Consider the following 12,531-nt stretch of genomic DNA (forward strand, 5'->3'; position numbering starts at 1 on the left):
AGCTTTTGCACACTTAATAGACTATATCATAAACAAAAAAAAAAAAATGAAGTAATCAAGCATTTTATTTTGACTTCCCAGAACAACATATTTCAGAGTAACCAAACAGTTGAAAACGAAAAATGCTTTTAGAACAATTTCAGCTAATAAACACAGAATAAACAATAATAGTATTTTTCATCATTTTACAACTCTTAATGAAATAATAAATCCCAGTGATTATTAACAGCTGCTAAAACTACTAGCTAAAAGGCTACTGGGGAACCTTATATTGGCTCTGTCAACACCTAAGCCCACTGATCAATCTTAGCATTACAATAAGAGAGACAACCAGACATTTTTGTGCCTCGTCATGCAATTGAAAGTTCACATACACAGTAAATGTGAAGTATGTCTGTCACCGCCTATAAAAATTTAAACCTGAATTTGCTTAAGCCTCAAGATCTAACAATTTTAAAAATTCATGAGTTAAAGAAACATGTTAACAACAGTGAGGATGCAATCAGCAAAATTCAGAATTTGGGAAATTCCCTGAACTAATGAACTACATCTTCAACAAATAAATGTCAAGGAAGGAGGAGGAGGAGGAAGAAAAGCTGTAGCAGCAGTAGTAGGGGGGTAACTATTATAAACTAAAAGAAACTTTGTTTGGAACTTGATTAAAATAAAATGACTGTAAAAAGATATTTATAAGATAATCAGTGAAGACATAAACTCTAATTGGATATATTATATTACTATGGAATTACTGGGAGGGTTTTAATGTATGATAATGGTACTGTGGTATTGTTGATTTGTTTGTTTTGAAGAAGCCTTTAGCCTTTATTCATTAAGGAGTCTTTCCTCTGAGATTTTTTAAAGGATGAAATGATACAATGTCTGGGATTTGCTTTAAAACAATTCGGTACCTGTGGGGTTGAGGAGCGTAGATGAAAGGAGACAGGGCAAATGCTGGTAACTGTTGAATCTGCATGATGGGTGCATGAAGGTTAATTACACTACTCTCTCTATACTTAATGTATATTTGAAAATAACACACATACACAAAGAAAAACACAGGGGAATCAACTTTGCAAATACTTTTAGAGGATTAAAATTTACTTCTGCCATTGGGATATATATTTGCTGTTAACACAGTCAGCAACTAAAAGCTTTATATTCTTTGGAACTTTTCATGCATAAAAATTTTGCTTACCTCTACCAATTTGGATGCTAAATACATGGAAATTGTTGTGCTTTTATAAAACATCATTGATATACCTGCCAAAAATCCTGAAACAAGAAATAAAAAATAACTGATAAGATTGCAAAGTGTTTATTTATTATTATGTCATCAGAAATGTAAATTCAGTTACACAGAATCAGCACTACCTCTTGTTACAACACAATCAAGGACAGTAATACACCAGATGACATTAAAATGGGGTGAGTTATTATTGCATATTTTATTTAAAAATTGATATTCAGAGTTAGAAATAAACAATTCTGATTTATGTATAACAAGAAGCTTTACATTTCTATTTTAACTTTAAAGAGGAGTGGTCTTGCCAAATACAATTTAAAAAAAAAATTTTTCAAAGCCTTTTGGTATCATTTCGATTTTAAGTGGAAATATTTATTCATATATTCTTCTAATATTAAATAATTCAAATAATTTTTAGTGCTATCAATACTTCTCTCCATAGCACTGCTTTCATTCATTCTATAAATGGAAAACCAAGGCCAGGGGAAGAGAGGAGGTGTCAAATACTAATAACTAAGATTATTCCTAAACAATACCTGATAAATTATCTATTTAATTTAATAATATATTACACTTATAGAAAATAATACTTAGATTTTTTAATAAAATGATTAAGGTCCTTTAAAAAGTTATTATGAAAATATATGCCATTTTCCCATGGTAAAAATAGAATTTTCAATGAAATCTACTTGAACTTCCATTAATCACTTATATGGTAACTATAAGGCTTTACGTTCTTTTATGACACATTCGCTAGGATTTATGGCCTATAGCAGGACAGATATCCAAGTCATTATACTGCCAACTCAAAACATCAGATGGCAACAGTGCCTTAATACGTTAAACATCACAAAGTATTTGGACAAGTGCCTCAACTGGGATTCTATTACAATAGAGAAAGGAAGATCCATAGAAATTGGATGAATTGGATGGTATTTCTAATTCATTCCTAGTACTGATTAATACAATAATAACTATTCATTTTTTATTACTGCTTTACCAGCTATAATAGCATGTAGTTCATCATCTAAGTTTCTGATCCAGCGCAGGAAGCAACTAGTACCCTAGTTAAGGAGAAAATACAATGACTACAGTTATTTCACTTCTAGAAACAAAAGCATAAAACGAAAACAACTATAACAAATCAATTCATCACATTACCTTGCGGGTCAATTAGTGATCTTATCTAAATCAAACTGAATATGTGATTGGAAAAATTATGAAAAATAATATTTTATAAAGTGATTACTCTGGATAGACTCTATTAAGAAATTACACATAATATTTTTATTGCACTGATTTTTCAAAATAAATCCATAAATTCTACTTTTGCCTAGCTATCAAATGCCAGGAAAAGCATCATTCCCATTTTAACAAGAACAAAATGCTGGCTAAACAAGTCTGTCAGGCCACAATTCTATACCCAGAGAAAATATTTCTCAAAACTGAAGATGAAACAAATATTTTTTCCAGACAAATAAAAGCTGAGGAAATCCATCACCAGTAGATCTGAGCTCACACAAATGTTAAAGATAGAAGGAATATGACACAAGACAAAAATTTAGAACTATGAAAAGAAATGCAGAGTTCTAGAAATAGAAAAGTGAAGGTAAATTTAGAAGACATATTTTTCTTATATTTACTTGCATGAAAAGTTAATTAACTATCTAAAATAGGGGTCAGCAAACTATGGCTCACTAGCCAAATCTGGCCTGCCACTTGTTTTTATATGGCTCAGGAGCTAATAATCATTTTTACAGTCCAAAATAAATGAAAAATAAATCAAAAGAATGACAACATTTTACAACGTGAAAATTATACAAAGTTCTAATTATAGTGTGATAAAGTTTTACTGAAACACAGCCACACTCATTCATTTATATATTGTCTATAGCTGCTTTCACACTGTAACAGCAGAGGTGGGTAGTTATGACAGAGACCATATGGTCACAAAGCCTAAAAGAGTCATGATCTGGCTCTTCACAGAAAAAGTGTGTTGACCCCTGATCTAAAACAAAAATAGTAACAATATATTGTGGAGTGTATAACACATATAAAAATAAATGATAAATGTTAAATTCTATAACAAAGGATGGGAAGGAGACATTCAAAGTACAGTGTTGTAAGGTCTGACACTGTATGTGAAGTAGTACAACATTACTTGAAGATTGGCCGATACATTAAAAATGTGTATTATAAAATGTTAAGGCAGCCACTAAATGAAAGCAAGCACAAATAATAAGGCAGTCATGAAGATAGAATAGAGCCACAGTAAAATACACAATCAATCCAGAAGGCCGAAAAAGAAAAAAAAAAAAGGAACCAACACAAAACAACATGAAAGTGGGTTTAAACTCAATCATATCATAAACTATACATGTTTACATATAATACATTACATGTAAACAGTACAAACATGCCAATGAGAAGACAGAGATGATCAGATTCTATAAGAAAGGGCCAACTCTCTGCAGCCTAAAAGAAACCAGTTTTTCAAATGAAGACAGAAAAATTAAAGTGAAAGAATGGAAACATTATTACATCAAACAATAATTTTAAAAAGTTGAAGTAGTTATATTAATATTAAATGTAGACTATAAAACAATGAATATTACCAGAGATAAAGAAGAACCTTACCAAATTTTTTAAAAAGGGTCAGTTCACCAAGAAACAGAAAAACAAGGTTTATTTGCCTGCCCTTCTCTTAACATTCTTACAAAGATACTATAGCATGGGCAATTTGTTTTTGAAATATCACATACAGTTTTTGAACACACCACATGAATATTTTCTGAAATTTTCTGACCCAGTTGTATTTTTGTTAGTTTAATACCATTTGTTCGTATTACCTAAGTAAATAAATAGTAACAGAAATGAAAAATTAAAAAGCAAAACAAAACACACTCTGAGATATGCTAGATGGTAGGGAATAACCAACCTGGGGATAAAAATGTTGGAGATAATCCACATGTAAATAGTTAAGAGTTTACATTAAGAATAAATACAAATGCTGTAACATGAGAAATTTTTTGTAAATGTGAATATAAACATGCAATTACCAATAATGTGTCCTTAACTCTTGTATATTCAAATACATTAGTAATGCTTCCTAGTCAAACCATACTGAAAATGTTTTTAATATTAGTAATATTTCATAACAAGTGATTCATTATCTATGGTTTATTATTCCTCCTTTCCTTTTCAAAATATTTTATCCATACCTATCTTGTATGTGTAAATTTTTACAGAAAATGACACTGACCATGGTACCCTAAATAATTCTAGAATTCAGTTTTCCCATCATTAATTTTATTTGAGTTTAACAACAAAAAGTGTGTATATGTGAATGTATATATATATACACACATATACCCACAGAATATATATCCTTTTCAATATATTTATTAAAATATACATTAAAGCTTATTCAAAGAAATAAAATATGAATAAAATATGTATTTTTTTTTTGGAGACAGAGGCAAGGTAGACAAATCCCATCTATGAAAATGTACACTCCTTTAATGTCCTTAATTCATTAGTCAGACATATTGGAATGTCTGCTGCATGTTCCTGCAAAATGAGCCACAATCCCTGTGCTCAAAACATATATCTTTTTTTTTTTTTTTTTTTTTTTTGAGACAGAGTCTCGCTCTGTCACCCAGGCTGGAGTGCAGTGGCCGGATCTCAGCTCACTGCAAGCTCCGCCTCCCAGGTTTACCCCATTCTCCTGCCTCAGCCTCCCGAGTAGCTGGGACTACAGGCGCCCGCCACCTCGCCCGGCTAGTTTTTGTATTTTTATTACAGACAGGGTTTCACCGTGTTAGCCAGGATGGTCTCAATCTCCTGACCTCATGATCCGCCCACCTTGGCCTCCCAAAGTGCTGGGATTACAGGTGTGAGCCACCGCGCCCAGCCACACATATCTTTTTTTTTTTTTGAGACGGAGTCTCGCTCTGTCGCCCAGGCTGGAGTGCAGTGGCACGATCTCAGCTCACTGCAAGCTCCGCCTCCCAGGTTTACCCCATTCTCCTGCCTCAGCCTCCCGAGTAGCTGGGACTACAGGCGGCCGCCACCTCGCCCGGCTAGTTTTTGTATTTTTTTTTTTAGTACAGACGGGGTTTCACCATGTTCGTCAGGATGGTCTCAATCTCTTGACCTCATGATCCGCCCATCTCGGCCTCCCAAAGTGCTGGGATTACAGGCTTGAGCCACCGCGCCCGGCCACATATCTTTTATAGAGTAAAATTACGGCAAAAGTGAGCAATTTGTGATTGTAGATTAACAAAAAAACAACAAATCAATTTTTTTCACAGTCATACAGGCTGGGAGTTCAAAGATCAAGGTATGCTCAAGGTTCGCTCCTCCTGAGGCCTCTCTTCATGGTTAGCAGATGGCCACCTTCTCCCTGTGTCCTCGTGTGGTCATTCCTCTGTGTGTGTATGTGTTCTAATCTCTTTTTTGTTTTTTAATTACAACTTTTTTTTTTTTAGACTTGGGGGATACATGTGCAGGTTTGTTGTGGGGTATAAGGTGTGGTGCTGAGGTTTGGGGTATGATTGATCCTGATACCCAGGCACTAGTTTTCCAATCCTTGCCCTGCTCCCTCTCTCCCTCCCTCCTCTAGAAGCCCCCAGTGACTTCTGTTGTTATCTTTATGTCCATGTGTTAGGTCAACATTAACCATTTAGAGACTATATTCAGATTAAGAATCTTTTAAGTGTTTAATAAAATATGATTTACATACTAGTGACTCCATTATGCAAAAGGTCATCACTTAAAGTTGCAGAGTACTAGGTTAAGAATGATCTCCACATATATGTTTAGGTGTGGGCACTTTTATAGGAACATACAGAATGGGGTGGAAGAGTGTGAACTCTGGTTATTTGAGACTGTGTAGTAGCAACTGGGAGTGGGTGGAAGAAGGAATATAAGTCATTGCTTATATAAGTTACAACAGAAAATCCTCACCGATTCTATCAAGTGTTTATTTCAGCTAGAAAGATCTGAAATACATTTAAACTAATAACCAGGCAGTAAATATGATTTAAAAAACAAATAAACCAGGCATATAAATATCATTTTTGATGTTGAAAATATCCAAAAAATTCATATTTTCTGAGTGTCTATGTACTGAAAAAGAAAATGAGTCTGACAATGTTTAATACCATATCTAAATGCAAACATGTCTACACATTCAAGCATATTAAATAATATTTTAAAAGAAGAAATTTCTGCACCCTTATTTCCCAATACATTGTATAGATTTGGTTATGTTCAAGATATCTATGAATATTCCAGAAAGAAGCATTAAAAAATACGTGAACTAAGGCCATCTCTCATTCTAACAATAGCAATGTTATTTATTTCCCATTTTTCTTTCCTCTTCTAAAAGCCTTACCTTGTATATACTAACAAAAGATCCAAGAAAAGCTCCAAGCTGGAAGTTTTCTTTATTGTAGAAGAGAGAAAGTAGCCGAGATGGCTGTGTAAATAGATGCCTAAATGCAGAGGGGATTCGGAGGCAGCACTGGATCAAGTACCCCACGCTAAACATTCTGATGAAACCCTAGAGGAAATTTGGAGGAAAATCTGATTTACAAACAAATTTTGAAGTTTTTCATAGAATATAAATTTACCATCTCAAAATAGAAACAAGACAAAACAAATTTAATCTAAGTTTATAGCACAGCAACTTTCAAAATAAAGCCTTAAAACCTCAAACAATAATTTTAAAACAATTACCTTAAAAATAAGAGTGAAGTCTTAGAATGAGTTTACTTTCTTTGATTTACAAAGACTTAAAAAGTCTCACAAGCATTGGCCAAGCTTGCCTATGCACGAGAATTCCATTTCTTGACATTTTGTTGACAATAATCAGGATTTTAAATTCCTAAACCACAAATGAGTTTTACATACAAAAGCACTAAAATTCCAAAAACTACTTAATAAAACCAAATGCTCTTGAAAAATGTTAACAGAAAACTACTCTTAATGATTAGCATGAGTAGGGATTATTTTCATAGAAAAATATTTTCATTATTTGTTAAGAATTTTGGTGCTAACTTTTAAAATGGTCAGGTAAGAAGAACTTCCAAGGGGCAGGGAGTGCATAATTATCTCTAGGTTTTCATTCCTGTGCTCCACTATGTCGGGCTAAAACATCTCTAGGGAGTAGTAGCTTTAAGGTATATTAAATTAAACTTGAAAAAGCAAACCTACTACAAATTTACTGTTAACATTTCTCTATATTTCCTTCAACTGTCCATAAGGCAAAAGAGATCTGGAGAGGATGACTATTATTGGTCAATTTCATTTCCATATTTATGAAGATGAATTTTAGATGTCTGAGACACTATAAGTAATTAATATTAAACTGAAAAATTTCAATTAGCACAAAACATTAACAAAAAGAATAGTATTTTCTATACAGTTCAACCAATACATTGTTAATACCAGTGTCCCATCCTCCTCCTCCTCTCTAACTCCGACTGGAATGGGAAAATATTTACACTCTTAGCAGTGTATGCCCAAAAGTCAGGTTTGTATTTCCTGGACTACAGCTTTCTTTTCTAGAAAAAAAATTAATTACTATGAGGAAACACTGGTTAATTTACCTGAAACTACCTAATACCTTATTAAAACATAAAATCAAATTGTCCAATCAATTACTGTGAATTCTCAAGCATCTGCTTAACTGAAATTGCCTAGTATTTGTTAAACGAATGAAATGGTCACACTTCTATCTTGCCACTGATAACCTTATAATGATAATCGAAGGATTTAGGGATTATAATTACATTACAATCTTTTTCATACTATTTTCAAGAGAACTATTCATCCACCCATTAATGTACTTAGAAAATACTTGCTGAATGCCTGTTATGTGCCAAACATTACACTAGATGTTGGGGATAACAGTGACGAGGAGGACACAGAGTTCTTGCCTTCGTGGAGCTTTCATGTTCATTAGTGGAAAAGAAAATAACTAAGTAAACAAATACAAAAGATTATAATAATTGTTATGAAGGAAGTAATCAAGACACTAGGATAGACATTAACAGGGCAATCTATATTAGATTAAATGTTAAGGGCAGACATGTAAATGATGTGACATTGAAATAGAACCAAAAGAGAAGTTAGCATGAGAAAAACATTTCAGACAGCTCAGACAGAAAATATAAAGCCAATTAAGAGGCTGGTAGGTGTAAGGAACCAAGAAAAAGTTAGTGTGAATGGAGTACAGAATGTTGAGGACAATGTAATTAATATGAGTATTTACTCAGGGATGTGATTTAACATATGGTGTAATTAAGTTTTTGAAATAATGAGGTTCATTGTCAAAAAATTTCACTACCATGTTTATGGTTTAAATTCCTCACTCACAGGTCTCCAAATAGTTTTACATTCATGGATATAATACAGTATTCCAATTTATACATAAATTGCCAAGTTTACAGTACTGGTACACATTTGAAAGAATCACTAGTTTTTTATTGCTTGGAAATTCTCACTTTCTCATACAATTTTTTTTAATATTACCTCCCCCACTCCAAATTTCTCAAATACCTCTGGTTTAATCCAAATACTTCTCTTAGATCCCCATCTAAAGTTTTCCTTTGAACTACAATCATGTTTAGTTGGAAGGAATAATAAATCCAGGTACCAGCTGACTTGGACTGCCAGCAATGTTACTTTTTTTTTTTTTTGGCCACTTTAAACTGAGGCAGGAAATCAAATTTGGAAAGAGTGTCAGAAAGTATTGCACAACTGAGGAACAAAACAAAACAAAACCCTACTGTTTTATCCTTGGTCATTCTGGGGAATTGTGAAGCTAAGTGTGGGCTGGGCAAATGGTACCATCAACACTGGGTCACAGATGTTTACCTTCATGAGCACTAATGTGGGACAGTTCCTCCTTTCTAGAGCAACCATAAAGGGGCTGTCTTTTTGGGTGCTGCACAACTCTGCTCTTCTCATCATCAACTGAGTAGAGACTAAAATTGTAAGAAGAACATAAACTTTCTACATCATTGGAACTGTTAGAGCACCATTCAAAACTAAGGAACTTGGCCGGGCGCGGTAGCTCACACCTGTAATCCTAGCGTTGTGAGGTCAAGGCAGGCAGATCACCTAAGGTCAGGAGTTCAAGACCAGCCTGGCTAAAATGGTGAAACCCCGCCTCTACTAAAACACAAAAATCAGCCAGGCATGATGATGGGTGCCTGTAATCACCCCAGCTACTCGGCAGGCTGAGATGGGAAAATTGCTTGAACCCAGGAGACGGTGGTTGCAGTGAGCCAAGATCGCACCACTGTACTCCAGCCTGGGTGGCTGAGCGAGACTCTGTCTTTAAAAAAAAAAAAACAAAAAACTAAAGAACTTGCAGCAGGTGGTGCCACCTGTGCCATGCTGACTGCAAAGAAAATAACTTTCTTCCCAGAGGTGGTGGTGATGGGGGAAGGGAGGAGGGACAACACAACGGCAGGCGAGGAGGGAGAGACACGCTAGTACACAATTCCACTAGGGAGTCAGGAAATTATGCCAGGCATAGTTAGCTCTCTTAATGTAGAGCAATTGTGGACATGCTCCAGTTACCTCAATGGCTTTAAAAAAAAAAAAAGTAATAGTTTTACAAGTCCAAAATTGAATGCCATTGTACCAGACTGGGTACAGTGCATACAGTGTATGTGTGTGAGTGCTGATCCAGCTGGCACACAGCAGTCTGGGAGTCCTGTTCTAGGATGTAGTTCTAATGAGGATACATTACAAAGTACAAATTTTAATGACTTTATGTTTCCTTGTTGTTATCCCATCTTATCTTCTATATCGTAAGTTTTAAGTAAGCCAATTTTTAAATAAGCTGATTTTTAAATTATTTAAGGATCTGGTAAGTGAATACTGAAAGCTAAATCATCACCTATTGTCATAAATTTCTTATCTCTTGAAGTCAAATTCAAAGAATGATAGCAGTTATTAATGTCAACTTTTCCATTTGCTTTTAAATTATTTCTAAATAAGTAAGTTATTTCTATACCCATTCCCAATTGTTAATAAAGTACATACTTCCATATACTTACTTTAATGCAATAAGAGATGCAATTATCTTCATAATGTTTGCAACATCTATGCCTTGGTCCATGTTTGCATCTGAAATTGAACCCAAAAAAAGTAAACTAATTATAATTATAGTGTGTATATCCATGTGTTTGTATATGTTTGTGGATCTGTTTAAAGCTTTGTAACCAAGAAAAACAAAGGAAAAAGAGAAGAAAACATCACTCACTTCTTTTTTCTTTTTTGAGACAAAGTCTCATTCTTGTACCCCAGGTTGGAGTGCAATGGTGCAATCTCAGCTCACTGCAACCTCTGCCTCTCAGGTTCATGACATTCTCCTGCCTCAGCCTCCCAAGTAGCTGGGATTACAGGTACCCGCCACCACGCCCAGCTAATTTTTGTATTTTTAGTAGAGATGGGGTTTCACCATGTTGGTTAGGCTGGTCTCGAACTCCTGACCTCAGGTGATCTGCCCACCTTGGCCTCCCAAAGTTCTGGGATTACAGGTATGAGCCACCGTGCCACTCACTACTTCTAAATGTGTGTCACTTTTGGTGTTTTAGGACATACAGAGGCAAGAACAACAGATATTTTTGCTTTTTCTACTTGCTGCTTACCTTTTGATACATTGTATCAACTATCTGACTGCAGTCAAAATACTTGAATATGGACTAGAGAAACCACCGTTAGGTATTTGTGATTAAATACGAAAAAATACGTATATATTATGTACATACTCTGCCAAGTCTTTTGGAAACTTTAAATTGCTTATTATAGAGTATAATGGTAATAAATCATCCATGAAGTCAGTACTTGAGCAAAAGTCATAATGAGAATGTGCTCAGGTTACAGGAATTTATACTTAATTAGATTTGAGAGAAAACATCTGGAAAAGAAACATGATATAGTATTAGGATTCAAAATTCAGTTGAAATAAAGAAATAGAGATCATGTGGTAATTCAAAAGTAGTTAATTTGTGATTTAACTGTAAACCACTTAACCCTCTAATGTTTAATAAATATTTCTGCTGGGAGGACTACTGTTCATGATGCACTCATTTTAATTATTTAGCATGTTGAATCCAAGACTATTTATTCACCCTAGGCATAAAAAAGTAAGCAGAATATCTAACATGGTTCTAACTTTCCCTCTCTCTTTGAGGGTTCATGTTCCAAAACAAGCAGTCTTTATAACTTCTTTCAGACTGTAGCTAATTAATTATTTTCATGGTTGAACCACATGAATGTTTTCCTGTTTATAACAATAACTCGTAGAGCAATGTTCTGGCTCTGCACCTCTCCAACGCCATTCGCAAATTGATTAGCAAGACCTTTACAGAAATCCAATTCTGCACTACAGCTGGAGTATACAGCCTTTCCTAGTCAAGGGTGACAGCAACAGTTCAGTTCACACTGGCCATAGCCCTTATATCTTTAGAAGGCTAAGGTGTATCTGGCCATGTGAAGCTGCTGAGTGATTAAAGCTAGAGGCCTGAAAAGCAGTGAATAAGAGAAAGGCTGCCTCATGCAAGCCATCACTCTTCACACTTTTAAGTGTCCCCTTCAAAGACATTTCTCAGCCACTGCTACCAGAACTACACTGAAATTGTTAAGCTTCCTTTGTTTTTTGGGGTTTTGGTGTTTTTTTTTAAGAGATGGGGGTCTCACTCTGTCACCCAAGCTGGAGTACAGTAGCATGATCATAATGATCATAGATCACTGCAGCCTTAAATTCCTAGGCTCAAGCAATCCTCCCACCTCAGCCTCCTGAGTAGCCAGGACTACAGGCACATGCCACCATGTCTACCTAATTTTAAAATTTTTTTTAGAGACAGGGTCTTGCTATGTTGTCTAGGCTGGTCTCAATCTCCTGGCCTCAAGTGATTCTCCTACCTCAGTCTCCCAAAGTGCTAGTTTTACAGGTGTGAGCCACCATGCCTGGCCTAACCTTTCTTTGCTAGTGAAGTTAAATCCTGATATCAACTGTACTGTCAATTAGTCTTTCTTAGTCACTCATAAATGGCTTCCCAGGACCTGGACTGCCTGTCTCCTGTATTATTTGCTTTGCTTCTGTATTATTCTGAATCTGCTTTCACACCAGTAGACCCACTGAGGCTACTCTGATACGTTCTGCAATGACCTGATCAGTTCTGATGCCCAAGGCATCATTTACCCATATAATTCATTCTCTGCATTCCCCTCTGATTCCCATTGAAATTATTTCCATTAATAGG

General features: G+C 34.9%; 1 protein-coding gene across 2 annotated transcripts in view; it reads right to left on the reverse strand.

Annotated features, from left to right (window-relative positions):
• TMEM135 (transmembrane protein 135) overlaps nucleotides 1-12,531 on the reverse strand; it is a 261,850-nt gene that overhangs the window by 6,781 nt on the left and 242,538 nt on the right. For both annotated transcript variants that reach the window (XM_011938485.1, XM_011938484.1), the window contains 4 exons: nucleotides 10,321-10,390; nucleotides 6,642-6,809; nucleotides 2,244-2,307; nucleotides 1,196-1,272 (listed from right to left, as the gene is read on the reverse strand). In XM_011938485.1, coding sequence (XP_011793875.1) covers nucleotides 1,196-1,272; nucleotides 2,244-2,307; nucleotides 6,642-6,809; nucleotides 10,321-10,390 — 379 coding nt within the window. The remainder of the gene's footprint in view (nucleotides 1-1,195; nucleotides 1,273-2,243; nucleotides 2,308-6,641; nucleotides 6,810-10,320; nucleotides 10,391-12,531) is intronic.

Source organism: Colobus angolensis, unplaced genomic scaffold (genome assembly GCF_000951035.1).
Source record: "Colobus angolensis palliatus isolate OR3802 unplaced genomic scaffold, Cang.pa_1.0 Scaffold174, whole genome shotgun sequence".
NCBI lineage: Eukaryota > Metazoa > Chordata > Mammalia > Primates > Cercopithecidae > Colobus > Colobus angolensis.